The sequence below is a fragment of the Ovis canadensis genome, chromosome 11 (genome assembly GCF_042477335.2).
Source record: "Ovis canadensis isolate MfBH-ARS-UI-01 breed Bighorn chromosome 11, ARS-UI_OviCan_v2, whole genome shotgun sequence".
Classification (NCBI taxonomy): domain Eukaryota; kingdom Metazoa; phylum Chordata; class Mammalia; order Artiodactyla; family Bovidae; genus Ovis; species Ovis canadensis.
In genome coordinates, this window is record NC_091255.1 from 69447187 (window position 1) to 69462154 (window position 14968).

Consider the following 14968-nt stretch of genomic DNA (forward strand, 5'->3'; position numbering starts at 1 on the left):
ATCTTTCCCAGCATCAGGGTCTTTTCCAAGGAGTAAGTTCTTCGCATCAGGTGGCCAAGTTATTGGAGTTTTAGCTTCAGCATCAGTCCTTCCAGTGAATATTCAGGAATGATTTCCTTTAGGATGGACTGGTTGGATCTCCTTGCAGTCCAAGGGACTCTCTAGAGTCTTCTCCAACACCACAGTTCAAAAGCATCAATTCTTCAGCGCTCAGCTTTCTTTACAGTCCAACTCTCATATCCATACATAACCACTGGAAAAACCATAGCCTTGACTAGATGGACCTTTGTTGGCAAAGTAATGTCTCTACTTTTTAATATGCTGTCTAGGTTGGTCACAGGTTTTCTTCCAAGGAGCAAGCGTCTTTTAATTTCATGGCTGCAGTCACCATCTGCAGTGATTTTGGAGCTTAAAAAAATAGTCTCTCACTGTTCCCATTGTTTCCCCATCTATTTGCCATGAAGTGATGGGACCGGATGCCATGATCTTAGTTTTCTGAATGCTGAGTTTTAAGCCAGCTTTTTCACTCTCCTCTTTCACTTTCATCAAGAGGCTCTTTAGTTCTTCTTCGCTTTCTGCCATAAGGGTGTTGTCCTCTGTGTATCTGAGGTTTCTGTTTTTAAAGAAGCTCATTTGTATCATTTCTTTTTAGATTCTACACATAATGTCATACGATATATCTCCTTCTCTGTCTTCCTTCACTCAGTATGACCGTGTCTAGGTCCATCCATGTTCTTAAGCTTTTTATCCCATATTGTCACGTTAGGTGATCAACAGTGTGGCACCAGTGTCACTTTGGACCAGATCATCCCTGTTGTGAAGGGCTCTCCTGTGCATTGCGGGGTACTTAGCAGCATCCTTGGCCTCGGCCCACTAGATTCTCAACCAGGACAACCCAAGTGTCTCCGTACAGGCCAGATGTCCCCTGGCAGGAGGGCTGGAAAAAACTAGCTTATTTAATCTTCACAAAATACTTGTGAAATATCCCGTAATTGTAACGGTTTTAACTTTGGAAAAACGGAATCTTCAACAAATACCTGTTCCTAGGGATGCTTGGATCAGTAAACGAAGTCAAGCATTGGACAACCAGGCTTACCAGGTGGCTCAGTGGTAAAGAATCTGCCAGCCAGTGCAGGAGGCAGACTCGGGTTGGCTGCCTGGATCGGGACGAGCCCCTGGGGGAGGACATGGCAACCCACCCCAGGATTCTTGCCTGGGAAATCCCAGGGACAGAGGAGCCTGGAGGGCTACAGTGCCTGGGGTCACAAAGAGTCAGACACCACATAGTGACTAAACAACAACAGTTAGACAACCAAGTACGCGACCCTGGACTCTTTCATGGACTTGACACCGAAGTCCAAACTGTGAGAGCAGCTGTCCTGTCACCGCGTGGAGTGTCTGCGTCTTTTCCCCAGAGCTGGCGACCACCCACGCACTTCTGGGCTCCTGGCCCCGAGTGAGCAGGAGGACACCGCTGAAATAATGCTCAGCGCCTACACGCGTGATTTTGGAGGGAAGGTGAGAATGGCCTTGTCTCTGCAGGTGCTGCTCGCAGGGGGCAGCGGAGGGGCGCCCCCGGGGTTCCTGGGGTACTGCCCCCAGGAGAGCGCGCTGTGGCCCAGCCTGACCGTGAGGGAGCACCTCGAGGTGTCGGCTGCTGTGAAAGGGCTGCGGAGGGCGGATGCCGCGGCCGCTATCACCAGGTGCGTGGGGGGGGGGGGCCTCACCTGCTCCCCACCTGGGCTGAGACACCTTCACACAGAATGAGGCGGGCGGTGCTGATAGCTCCATGCTGCGGACCGTCTAGACCCCAGTTCAGTGTTTTCGCTAGCCTTACGCCTGGAGAGAAAAAGGCCATGTGTTATGATTTCTTAACTGATATATAGTTGACTTACAATATGGCGTTAGATTCACGTGTGCAACAGAGCGACTCAGTCATATTTTTTCCAGATTCTTTTCCATCACGGGCTATTACAAGACACTGAATACAGTCCCCTGTGTTCTGCAGGAAATCCTTGTTGCATAGCTATTTTATGTATAGTAGTTTGTATCTGTTAAACCCAAAGTTCTAATTTATCCTGCCCCTCACCCCTTTCCCCTTTGGTAACTGCAAGCTTGTTTCTCTAGCTCTGTGAGCCTATTTCTGTTTTGTATATAGAATCACTTGTATTATATTTTTAGATTCTACGTATAAGTGACATCATATACTACTTGCCTTTGTCTGACTTCCTTCGCACTAACTTCACGGTGTGTAATATTCTCTCGATCTATCCGCATTGCTGAAAGCGACGATATTTCATTCTTCCTTGCGGCTGAGTAATCTCCCATTGCTTCTGTGCACCACCCCTTCTTAAACCAGTTGACCACTGATGGGCATTTGGGTGGTTTCCATATCCTGGCTACTGTAAACAGAGCCACCGTGAACGCTGAGGTGCACGTGCGGTTTCAGATGGAGAGTTTCGTCTTTTCTGGATGTCTGCCCTAGTGTGGGATTGCAGGATCTTTGCAGGATCGTATAGGATCATATACTCACTGTTCTCAGTACAGAAAGAAGTTACTGCAGAAATGAGTCTGGCTGCCAAGAAGGGTTCATAAAACACCCTAGGTGGTTTCAATTTTAGGTTCACTGTGAGCCTCATTTAAACTCTCTGCATCTGTTCTGACTTGCCGGTTCTCTCCAACGCATCCCCCACCCTGAGCAGGGTGCTGTGGGTTTGACTCCCCCTGCTTCCCGCAGGCTGGCGGACGCGCTGAAGCTGCAAGACCAGATGGCACTCCCCGCCAAGGCCTTACCCGAGGGGGCCAAGAGAAAGGTAGGACCGGGCTGGGCTCCCCTGTGCGCCCCCAGGCCGGCGCCGACCCAGCTCCTCTCTGTTGCAGCTGAGCTTCGCGCTGAGCATCCTGGGGAGCCCGGCTGTGCTGCTTCTGGACGAGCCGACCACGGGGATGGACCCCGAGGGGCAGCTGCAGATGTGGTGAGGGGCGTCGGGGCTCCCCTGAGCGAATGTGGCCCTGTCACCGCTGACCCTCGAAAGCACTGCTGGTCATGTCAGACCCAGCGGCGAGAGGGGTGATTTTTCGTGTGCTGACAGATTTCCTTCCCCTTGGACTCACTTGTATGAAGGCACCTAAGCAACTACTTTGCAGTTGTTATTTAAAAGTCTGAAATTTCCCACTAAAAATGTCCTTGACGCAATAAAAAAAGAAAACAAAATTAAACCACTGTTTATAAAGGGAAAGATGTCCCACATTACCAGAAAAAACAGTGTGAAGAAAAAAGTCCTGACGTCATATCACAGCCAGTTTGTATTAAGGAGAAAAAGGTAATTGTAACTCAATCCTCACTCTAAAAATTTCATTTTCATCTTAGCTCTTCCAAGTAAGTATTCAAGGCTCATTTTTATATTTAATCGGATCAATCTATTATTAAGTTTAAATCTTTTGCAACATCACCCAATACATAATTCTTACGGAGGGAAGAGTAAATTCCAATGTATTCTCTTTTTTGACTTGCAAAATATTCATTTTAGGTTATTTAAAAGTTCTTTTATTGATGTATAATATTTATTAGTTTCAGTTGTACCATATAATGATTCAAAAATTTGTTATAGATTATACTCAATATATTCTCTAATCACTTTAAGAATTTTCTGGAATCTGTCTTTCTGAGCTTCTGGGCATGTCATCACGCTTTCACATGAGGTCTCGTCTTCCCTCGTACTGCCTTCTCATAAATATTACTGACAGGCAGCATCTCTGTAGACAAGCTTGCACCTACTGCCATTCCTGGCCTTCAGCCCAAGCCCTGCTCCGAACGAGACACTGTTTGCTTGGTTCTTTCTGTGCCCGTTGTCCCTCCGAACCTCCTTTCTTTGAGGAGTGAATCTGAATTCTCTGTTGTTTCGTGAGTGCCAGTGGGAACGTCGTCACGTTACTTTCACACTGTCTGGAGCATCCCCACTAACTGACGTTTATTTTCCTTGGCCTCACTTCAGGCAGCTGATCCGGGCCTCCTTTAGAAACACAGCGCGGGGCGCCCTGCTGACCACCCACTCCATGGCCGAGGCGGAGGCCGTGTGCGACCGTGTGGCCGTCATGGTGTCCGGGAGCCTGAGGTGGGTGGGTCCCCAGGCGCGCTCTGAGCGAGGGCCTCTCCCCGAAACAGTGGTCTCTGCGTGGGGCTGGGCTGACCGGCTGCCCTGGTCCCAGGGCCCTGCGTCCCCAGCGGGTTTCCCCTCGCTTCCCCTGCCAGCTGATCTTCCTCTCACCTCCAGGTGCATCGGCTCCATCCAGCATCTGAAGAGCAAGTTCAGCAGAGGCTACCTGCTGGAGATGAAGCTGAAGAGCCTGGCCCAGCTGGAGGCTCTGCACGGCGAGGTCCTGAGGATCTTCCCCCAGGCTGCTCGGCAGGAGAGGTCAATGTGGGCTCGTTCTGTTTTGTCCTGGTCTTTGCTCTGTTTTTCTGTGATGGCAAGATATAAAAGCTTCATCTTCTCATTCTTAAAAAAAAAAACAAAAAAACATAAAAACTGTATGGGAATCATGAGGACTTCAGTGAGTAGAGAGATATCCAATTCCAAGGGATAGCACGGGAGGGAAATAAGAGAACCAAGTCCTGGTTTGGAAGCTGATTCTTGTAAAGGAATTAACATTCTTCCTATTTATTTTCTTTTAATTTTCAAGAGCCTATTTATTTATTTTATAATTGGATTGCAAGTGAGTTCACAATGTTTCGGTAGCTCCAGGCACACAGCCAAGTCCTGGATGAGCCTGCTGCCCCTTCCCAGACAGGGCACCCACTCGCGGCCGTGCCTCCGGGTCCTGAATTTAGCTCTCTCTCTGCTCGCCCCCAGGTTCGCCTCCCTGCTGGTCTACAAGTTGCCCGTTGAGGATGTGCACCCTTTATCACATGCCTTCTTCTGTTTAGAGACAGGTGAGAGTGCCTGCTGCGAGGTGAGCCTCTGGAAACTGATCACGTTCAAGTCTTGCATAAAACCAGCATAAGAAGTCTGAATACATGGGCCTAAAATGTGACATTATACTATAAGTGTAGTTTACTATATTATATGATAAGGGCTTCCCCTGTGGCTCAGCTGGTGAAGAATCCGCCTGCAATGCAGGAGGCCAGGTTCAATCCCTGGGTCCAGAAGATCCCCTGGAAAAGGGAAAGGCTCTCCACTCCAGTATTCTGGCCTGGAGAATTCCAGGAGGTATACAGTCCATGGGGTTGCAAAAAGTCAGACATGACTGAGCGACTTTCACTTCACATACTATAAGTAAATAGTAAGGTTTTAATTTGGCAACTTCTGGGGAGACAGGCAGACCTCAGAGGTATTGTGGGTTGGGTTCCAACCATCACTGTATATTGAATGCTGCAATAAAGGCAGTCTCATGGGTGTTTTGGTTTCCCAGGGCGAATAAAAGTGGTGTTTAGGGGGCTTCCCTGAGTCTAGTGTGTAAGACCTCACCTTCCAGTGCAGGGTGCAAGTTCGATCCTTGGTCGGGGAAGCTAAGATCCAACATGCCTTGAGGCTAAAAAGTCAAAACATAGAACAGAAACAATATTGTAACAAATTCAATAAAGACTTTAAAAATGGTCCACATTAAAAAAAAAGATGTTTACACTGTATCATAGTTTATTAAGTGTGCGATAACATTATTTTTAAAAGCCGTAATTACTTTGCCATAATTTAGAATATTTTATTGCTAAAAAATGAGAGCCTCCATCTGAGTCTTAAATGAGTGGTAATCTTTTCTTATAATAATAATATCGAAGATCATGGATCGGCATGAGAAATAGAATCAGATTTGAAATATCCTGAGAATTAGCAACATGAGAGACAGAAAGACAAAGTGAGGAAACGCCGTTGGGAAAGCGGCGCCACGGACGCGCCAGGTGCAGGGCGGCCGCACCCCCGTGGTTTGCGAAAATGCTGCGCTGTGACGCGGGGCTCCCTGCGTCTCTGGCTTTCACAGCTGGTGGTGTGCTTGGGGGTATAGTTGGTGTCTGGTGGCTCTTCTAGGGGCTTCCCTGGTGGCTCAGCAGTAAAGAACCCACCTGCCAATGCAGGAGACGCGGGTTTGATCCCTGGGTCGGGAAGATCCCCTGGAGAAGGAAATGGCAACCCACTGCAGTATTCTCGCCTGGGAAATCTCACAGATGGGGAAGCCTGGCGGGCTACTGTCCGTGGGGTCACAAAGACTCAGACACAGCTGAGTAACTAAACAGCAACAGCAAGGTCTTCTAGAGGCCCGGGGCGACGGTGATCTCGTAACTCACTGTTGCCTAGTAACTAACTGTCCTCGAGGAGTCTCGACTCTCCAGGGTCTCCTCTCCACTCCTGGTGTTTCTCTCTTATGTATTTGCATATCTGGACTCTCAGGCACAGTCCACAAGGGTAAAAGGTAGGAAACTCAAAACCAGGATAATTCCAGGCTTCCCTGGTGGTCCAGTGGTTGACTCCAAGCTTCCAGTGCGGGGTGCAGGTTCGATTCCTGGTCAGGGAAGATCCCACAAGCAGCCAAAAAAAAAAAAAAAAGCCATAAATTTAAAAAATGAAAAAGGATAATTCCAGGAACTTTTCCTCATAAAGGGGCTCTTTGGCAAGGTGCCAGGAACGGTGCAGTCACCTGAGGCTGCGCTTGACACCAGGGTTCCTGTTCTTGGGTCCAAAGGGCTGAAGGGAGGAGGCGGTGACTGGACTCTGGGAGCAGAGTCGGGGAGAATCTGCCATCTTGACGGAAGAAGTGACCTTGAATCCAAGGACATGCCTGGGGTCAGGGAGGAGGAGGAGAGATGAAAGCTCCGTCTCCTCTCTGTCCCTCCTCCTGGGCTTTCCACTGGTGGAACCCCCCAGGAGGAGCCCCCCGAGTCGGGCTCTGGAGCAGAGAGCGGGGTGGAGGAGAGTGAGGGCGGATGCAGAGCGGCTGGAGGCAGTGGTCCAGCCTTTAGCACGACCCGCACGGCCAATCCAGAACCTCGCGTCCTGTTTCCAGTCTTGTGGCCCCTCTGCCCGAGCTCTAAGATGCTGAGAGAGAGGACCACGTGGGGACCGTGCATTCCCGCACTCAATCCAAGTTCGTTACCCACCTTGCATATTTAAGATCTGTCCGGGTGTGCCCTTGGTGCATGACTAGGCAAATTTGTAAATGAAAGACATGTGCAGTCCTAATACACGTCTGTCCGTCTGCAGTTAAACAGAACTTCGACCTGGAGGGGTACAGCCTGTCGCAGTGTAGCCTGGAGCAGGTGGGTCCGTCATACACACCCCACAGCATCCCAGGTGGCTCGGACGGTAAAGCAGCGTGGGAAAGCCGGGTTCAGTCCCTGGGTGGGGAAGATCCCCTGGAGAAGGAAATGGCAACCCACTCCAGTATTCTTGCCTGGGAAATCTCATGGACAGAGGTGCCTGGCAGGCTACAATCCCTGGGGTCCCAGAGAGTCAGACATGACTGAGTGACTAACACTTTGCTCTTCACGGAATATGAAGATCCATGTGCACACACTCTGCACTCACTCGGGGCTGCAGGAAGCAGTGGTCACCCCATCTCTTTATTCCTTCCTCTGTTGCAGGTGTTCCTGGAACTCTGCAAGGAGCAGGAGTGGGACAATTCTGATGAGGAAGTTGATCTGTCCGTGAAGTGGAAGCTCCTGCAGGAAGAGCCTTAAAGCCCAAATCCGCGATTTTTAAGACAACATTTTATAGCGTCAATGTACCTTGGCTCAGATATGATTTCAAAATGCTTTTGAAACTCACATCATCACTTCTCTCAATAACATGCTGGATAGTGGGACTAAGGAGTAAGGTCAGAGCACTGAGGCTCAGCGGACCAGGCAGCCTCCGAAACAGCAACTGAACCCAGTGTTTCATACAGCAGCAGATTTTAAAATGCACCTGATTATGGAATTTTTATGTTTCTGAGAATGATTTTCTTTCTCTGACCTTTAAAATCTTAACTATTTTCTCATCTTTTTAAGTAGGCAGGTGGCTAAATGGTAAAGATTTTTTCTGCCGATGCAGGAGACACAGGTTTGATCCCTGGGTCGGGAAGATCCCCTGGAGAAGGGCATGGCAGCCCACTCCAGGATTCTTGCCTGGGAAAGCCCATGGACAGAGGAGCCTGGCGGGCTGCATAGGATCACAAGAGTTGGGCAAGACTAAACAATGACTGAACAACCACAAAGACAAAGTGAGACAGGACGCTGGCCGTTTGCTGCAGGGAGGCGGAATCTGACCGTTTCACGGCAGCGCAGTCTTGCTCTTTCCGTTCCTTTCTCACCTGTTCTTAATTTACTCTCCTCTGTTTCCCGTCACTTCTCAGATTTCAGACTGTACAGTCATGCTTCATCTGTCGTGATGATACAGGAAACGTGGAACCCGTTAAAATGGTCGTACTGAGAAACTGAACGTTAAAGTCGAGGAAAGTTTTTTAAAAACACATCTTACAATTTTGAATCACAACAAACTGTGGAAAATTCTTCAAGAGATGGGAATACCAGACCACCTGACCTGCCTCTTGAGAAATCTGTATGCAGATCAGGAAGCAACAGTTAGAACTGGACATGGAACAACAGACTGGTTCCAAATTGGGAAAGGGGTACGTCAAGGCTGTATATTGTCACCCTGCTTATTTAACTTATATGCAGAGTACATCATGAAAACACTGGGCTGGAAGAAGCACAAGCTGGAATCAAGACTGGGGGGAGAAATATCAATAACATCAGATATGCAGATGACACCACCCTTATGGCATAAAGCAATATTATTTTTGGAGGCTCCAAAATCACTGCAGATGGTGACTGCAGCCATGAAATTAAAAAGACACTTGTTGGGAGAAAAGTTATGACCAACCTAGACCGCATATTAAAAAGTAGAGACATTACTTTGCCAACAAAGGTCCGTCTTGTCAAGGCTATAGTTTTTCCAGTAGTCATGTATAGATGTGAGAGTTGGACTGTGAAGAAAGCTGAGTGCTGAAGAATTGATGCTTTTGAACTGTGGTGTTGGAGAAGACTCTTGAGAGTCCCTTGGACTGCAAGGAGATCCAACCAGTCCATCCTAAAGGAAATCAGTCATCAGAATGTTCATTGGAAGGACTGATGCTGAAGCTGAAACTCCAATACTTAGGTCACCTGATGTGAAGAACTGACCCATTTAAAAAGACCCTGATGTGGGAAAGATTGAAGGTGGGAGGAGAAGGGGATGACAGAGGATGAGATGGCTGGATAGCATCACCAACTCGATGGGCATGAGTTTGAGTAAACTCCGGGAGATGCTGATGGACAGGCAGGCCTGGCGTGCTGCAGTCCGTGGGGTCACCAAGAGTCGGCCACGACTGAGCAGCTGAACTGAGCTGATCATTTTGAAGCATGTTTTTGTTCTCCGTTGCTTGTGATGTGAGGGTCTACTGCACAGTGCTAGACCGTCATAGGTGCCGCTTTCTTCTGTCTGCATATGCTGTGGCCTGTCCATCCTATAAACACTTTGCAATCGGCGCGGTTCTCTGGTCCATCCTTACTCAGCTGAGTCGTTGCTGCTGCTGCTCTCCTTACTGTTTCCGGTCATGTGCTGAGCTGTGTTCCCCGCAAACTCACAGATCCATTCTCCAGGGTGCCTGTGTTTGGAGGTGGGGCCTGTAAAGAGATAAGCCAGGTTGTCAGGTGGGGCCCTAATCTGAGGACACTTGTGTTTCTCTAAGAAGAGGGACCACAAAGGCCCTGCCAGCAAAGGTCCATCTCGTCAAGGCTGTGGTTTTTCCAGCGGTGATGTATGGATGTGACAGTTGGACTAAAAGGAAGCTGAGCACCGAAAAATTGATGCTTTTGAACTGTGGTGTCAGAGAAGACTCTTGAGAGTCCCTTGGACTGCAAGGAGGTCCAACCAGTCCATCCTAAAGGGGATCAGTCCTGGGTGTTCATTGAAAGAACTGATGCTGAAGTGGAAACTCCAATAGTTTGGCCACCTGATGTGAAGAGCTGACTCACTTGAAAAGACCCTGATGCTGGGAAAGATTGAGGGTGGGAGGAGAAGGGGACGACAGAGGACGAGATGGTTGGATGGCATCACCGACTCGATGGACACGGGTTTGGGTGAGCTCCGGTCCGCTTCTGTCTAGACTGCCGCTCAGCTCATCCAGCCACCGCAGGCAGATTCTCCCCCTGGCGGGCCCTGGCCAGCGTGCCTCCTGTCAGCACCGCTCCGCATCTCTCCTCTGAGCTTTGCCTCCAGGAAACGGCACTGAGCGGAGCATCATCCTGCTCGTAACCAACAGGATGAGTGCTCCGGGCGGCAGCCAGCCTGCTCCCAGACGAGGGACGAGGTTGCGGCGGCCACGCTGTTTCTCTCTGTGGCCAGTGTGACCCACGCAGGAGAGGGACTGGTCACTCCAGGTTCAGGACTTCAGGGTCACGTCGAGGGCAGGCTGCTGGCGCCCTGCTCCGAAGCCTTGACTCATGTTTTCAAGTTCCATCCCTGGCATGTTTCCCAGAAAACTGAGGCCTGTTCCAGATTCTCTTTACTTGCTAAAATTCCGCTGAGACACACTGTGTCTTCCTGCACTGAATACCCTTCGGGAGCAGTCGAGTCCTGCTGTTTGCAGGAGAGGCTCAACAGGACATAATTGTGTGGCATTGGTTGATCAGGGCTATAGAAAGGTGCGATATTATTATTACGCACGAAGCATCGGGGGGATGCTGCAATGAAATGAAGGAACAAATCTGCTAGCTAATCACCACACTGCTCACACATATTCTCTGTCTTTCTGCTCAAGGTTGGGTGCGCTAGAGCTGTGACCTGTGGCTAATTCCTGCCCTGTGGATGGCGGTGCAGACCTCTGGAAGAACAATGCTGCCCTTTGCAGGCAATTTTAGGTAGAGTCCTTGGAATATTTTCACAGCAAATTCACCTATACACAAGTCCAAGGGTGCTGGTTTTTTAACCTGCCTCTCAAGTGAGCCTTAGAAAGCATCACTACGAACAAAGCTAGTGGAGGTGATGGAATTCCAGGTGAGCTATTTCAAATCCTGAAAGATGATGCTGTGAAAGTGCTGCACTCAATATGCCAGCAAATTTGGAAAACTCAGCAGTGGCCACAGGACTGGAAAAGGTTAGTTTTCATTCCAATCCCAAAGGAAGGCAATGCCAAAGAATGCTCAAACTGCCGCACAATTGCACTCATCTCACATGCTAGTAAAGTAATGCTCAAAATTCTCCAAGCCAGGCTTCAGCAATACATGAACCATGAACTTCCAGCTGTTCAAGCTGGTTTTAGAAAAGGCAGAGGCACCAGAGATCAAATTGCCAATATCCGCTGGATCATTGAAAAAGCAAGAGAGTTCCAGAAAAACATCTATTTCTGCTTCATTGACTATGCCAAAGCCTTTGACTGTGTGGATCACAAGAAACTGTGAAACATTCTGAAAGAGATGGGAATACCAGACCACCTGACCTGCCTCTTGAGAAACCTATATGCAGGTCAGGAAGCAACAGTTAGAACTGGACATGGAACAACAGACTGGTTCTAAACAGGAAAAGGAGTACGTCAAGGCTGTATATTGTTACTCTGCTTATTTAACTTCTGTGCAGAGTACATCATGAGAAACACTGAACTGGAAGAAGCACAAGCTGGAATCAAGACTGCTGGGAGAAATATCAATAGCCTCAGGTATGCAGATGACACCACCCTTATGGCAGAAAGTGAAGAGGAACTAAAAAGCCTCTTGATAAAAGTGAAAGAGGAGCGTGAAAAAGTTGGCTTAAAGCTCAACATTCAGAAAACGAAGATCATGGCATCTGGTCCCATCACTTCATGGGAAATAAATGGGGAAACAGTGGAAACTGTCAGATTTTATTTTTGGGGGGGCTCCAAAATCACTGCAGATGGTGATTGCAGCCATGAAATTAAAAAGACGCTTACTCCTTGGAAGGAAAGTTATGACCAACCTAGATAGCATATTGAAAAGCAGAGACATTACTTTGCCAAGAAAGGTCCGTCAAGTCAGGGCTGTGGTTTTTCCAGTGGTCAGAGTGAGCTCTGGGAGTTGGTCATGGAGAGGATGCAATTCATGGGGTCGCAAAGAGCTGGACACGACTGAGCGACTGAACTGATAACATCCTGCGTGAACCACCTAACTGCTGTTCAATCTCCAAGTCTTTCTGACTCTCTTGTGACCTCATGGACTAGCCCGCCAGGCCCCTCTCTCCATGGGATTGTCCAGGCAAGAGCACTGGAGTCTGTTGCCACTTCCTCCTCCAGAGGATCTTCCCGACCCAGGGATCAAACCCACGCCTCCTGCATTGGCAGGCGGATTCTTCACCTCGGGAAGCCCAAAATCAACAGTACTCCAATTTAAAAAAAAAAAATCTTGAAAAAGAAAGAAAAGTAGGCGGAAAGTGATCTTGGCAAATCTGTACCAGGACCGGCTCATCTCCATCCCAGGGAACAAGGACCCTGAACCGTCTCAGGCTGCTCTCCTTCCCCCGTTCTCCTTGTTTTCAGCCTCTTGCTGCTGCTGTGGATCCCCACTCATTCACTGGCTCGGCCCACCCGCCCCGAGCGATGGCTCAGCCGGCTTCCACCGGCCCCAGACGCACCCGCCTCCCTCTCCTCTCCTCTGGCCCCAGGTTCTTGTCTCTGACGGTCTAGGAGCTACCAGTGGAAGATGCTCCACGTTTAGCCCAAGCTTCCTTCAAATGAGAGAAGAGTAAGAGCTATAAGCTTTGAAATAAGGTCCCGGAGAGCGGATCATTCCAAATCATAAGTTAATCCGTCAGCATGACAAAAAAAAGGGACGTGACGGACTGTGTTCAATTTAAAAGTTAAACTCTCAGACTGAATTGTAGGACCAGAAAATCAAGGGGGTGGAGAACCTTGCGTGCGTGTTTGGGGGCCAATGGGAGTGAGTTTTGCTTTGAGGGGTGTTTCTATGTATTTGTCTGTGTGTGTGCCAATAAAACAATACTAGTCAAAACTCAATAATACCTGCATTTAGGAGAATATCAGTATTTCTTTGTGGACTGCAGATGCACACGTATTTGGAATTAAGTTTTATCTGGACGTGTGTATTATGTTATTGCCTTAGAAGCTGACCTGTTGCCTGGCCCCTAAGACAGTCTTCTTGTGTTCATCACACCGTAAAGCTGCCCACATGGCCCCCGGCACCACCAGGTTCGGACGCCTGCTCCATCCGAGCCCATGCACCCTGCTTCTCTGAAATGTCCAGGATCCATCGGTATTCTCTCTCCCTTGTCACGGCTCACAGACTATCTTTGCTGCTTTGCCAGCTTTCCTGAAGAAGAAGTCTGACTCTCCTGGTTCTGGGTGGCTGCTCCCACCCCTGCCCGTAGCGTCCATGGTCCATGACGCAGCCTCCTTCCATCCTGGGAGCCAAGCTGGCCACCTGGACCACGGTCCCTCCCAGCTCTCCCAATTGGCACCGTGGCCAGCACCAGCCTTGTACTGCTGGGGACACATCACCCATCTGCTGGGCACCGATCCAGGCTCTTACCACCCTTCTCAATCTACTTTGGTCAATAAGAAGGGTCTTCAATCCAATTGAGGGCATGCTGGCATGGTTTCAGGCAAGAGGTCACAAGCATCTTTCTCTATAATCTTCTTACACAACCCTTTCCGGAAGGCATCTTCCGTCCACCTCTTCCCTCTTTCTGGTCACATGAGGGGCAGAAAGCCTTCTCAGCATCATTTATCCCTTAAATGCATCTCTCAATAACTGTGCAGCTCACAGACATAATACCAGCCCTTTGCCCTGAAACCCAAGTGAATGGATTGGTATATTTTCAACTGAGTTCTGTGCTTAAACCATGAACAATAATTACCTTAACTTTTTTATTTAAGATTTTTTAAAAACTGATTTGTACTCTCAGTCTATCAGTCGCTCAGTCGTGCCCGACTCTTTGCGACCCCATGGACTGCAGCATGCCAGGCCTCCCTGTCCGTCACAAAACTCCCAGAGGTTTGTACTATATGCTGACTTATGGGACCATCTGGATGTAAAACTATGTGGACCCCTAACGAACCTCCTTCTCTGCTCAGTTGGGCAGAGCTTTGACCTGGAGGAGCACGGCCGCCCCTGCACACCCTGGCGCAGGTGGGTCTGTTTCACGCTTTCGTACCATCCCCGGAACATGAAGGCCGAAGATGTGCACACGCTGGGCACTCGCGAGCACCATGAGAAGCAGTGTGACACTCCTGTCTTTAGTCTCTATTTCAGATATTCCTGGGGCTCTCCAAGGAGCAGGAGCTGGACGATTTAACGGAGGAACGTGACCCTCAGTGAGGCAGAAGTTCCTCCCACCGGAAGAGCCTTGAAGCCCCAAACCCCCCATGTTCCTGTTTGTTTTCTAAGACACTCATTTTTATAGCATCAATGTCATATTTGTAGAGACCACCGTGTAAGCATTGATGTGGTTCTCTGTGGGTGGAGAGGAGGTGTGAGTGCTGGACCAGTGCAGTGATAATGTGGGCAGAGGCATGTGGCTGAGCCCAGCCCGCGGGAATGTCTTCGTGTCTCTACAGGTTACCCTGATTCCATTTCTCTGTATAAATGCTGAATAAACAAGCTTACTTTTATGAAATTATTTCAGTTTCTGAGTATGATAAACAAATTTCTTAAATTTTTTTCTTTTATCACAACCTTAATTTAAAAAAAAAAAAAGCTTACCACCTCACCTAGACCCCTTTCCAATTTGCAGAAGGCCAACACCAACAAACTCTAAGATAATTATTTTAATTGCCTAGAGGATTGGAAGATGGGGGATTGGGAAGAAGAGGACAGAAGACTTCCCAGAGCTTTTTATTCTCAGAACTGCCACCTGAACCAGTTTTTATAGAGAGATCGTGGCCGTGGTTTGCGATCGTTCAGTATGAGACTCTATTGGACTTACTGCAAAAATGCAAACCACAGCTGCTGGACACTTGGTCCCGCTGTCTCAGCAACGTCACATCCAGT

The 14968-nt window shown here is 48.8% G+C and overlaps 1 protein-coding gene across 1 annotated transcript in view; it reads left to right on the forward strand.

Moving 5' to 3' along the window:
• The window catches only part of LOC138414574 (ATP-binding cassette sub-family A member 9-like), a 55134-nt gene extending 45638 nt beyond the window's left edge, over window positions 1-9496 (forward strand). Inside the window, exons 32-39 of the mRNA XM_069542247.1 lie at window positions 1543-1703; window positions 2738-2813; window positions 2881-2975; window positions 3996-4115; window positions 4275-4415; window positions 4854-4933; window positions 7194-7249; window positions 7574-9496. Coding sequence (XP_069398348.1) covers window positions 1543-1703; window positions 2738-2813; window positions 2881-2975; window positions 3996-4115; window positions 4275-4415; window positions 4854-4933; window positions 7194-7249; window positions 7574-7669 — 825 coding nt within the window. The 3' untranslated portion in view covers window positions 7670-9496. The remainder of the gene's footprint in view (window positions 1-1542; window positions 1704-2737; window positions 2814-2880; window positions 2976-3995; window positions 4116-4274; window positions 4416-4853; window positions 4934-7193; window positions 7250-7573) is intronic.
• Window positions 9497-14968: the final 5472 nt, after the last annotated feature.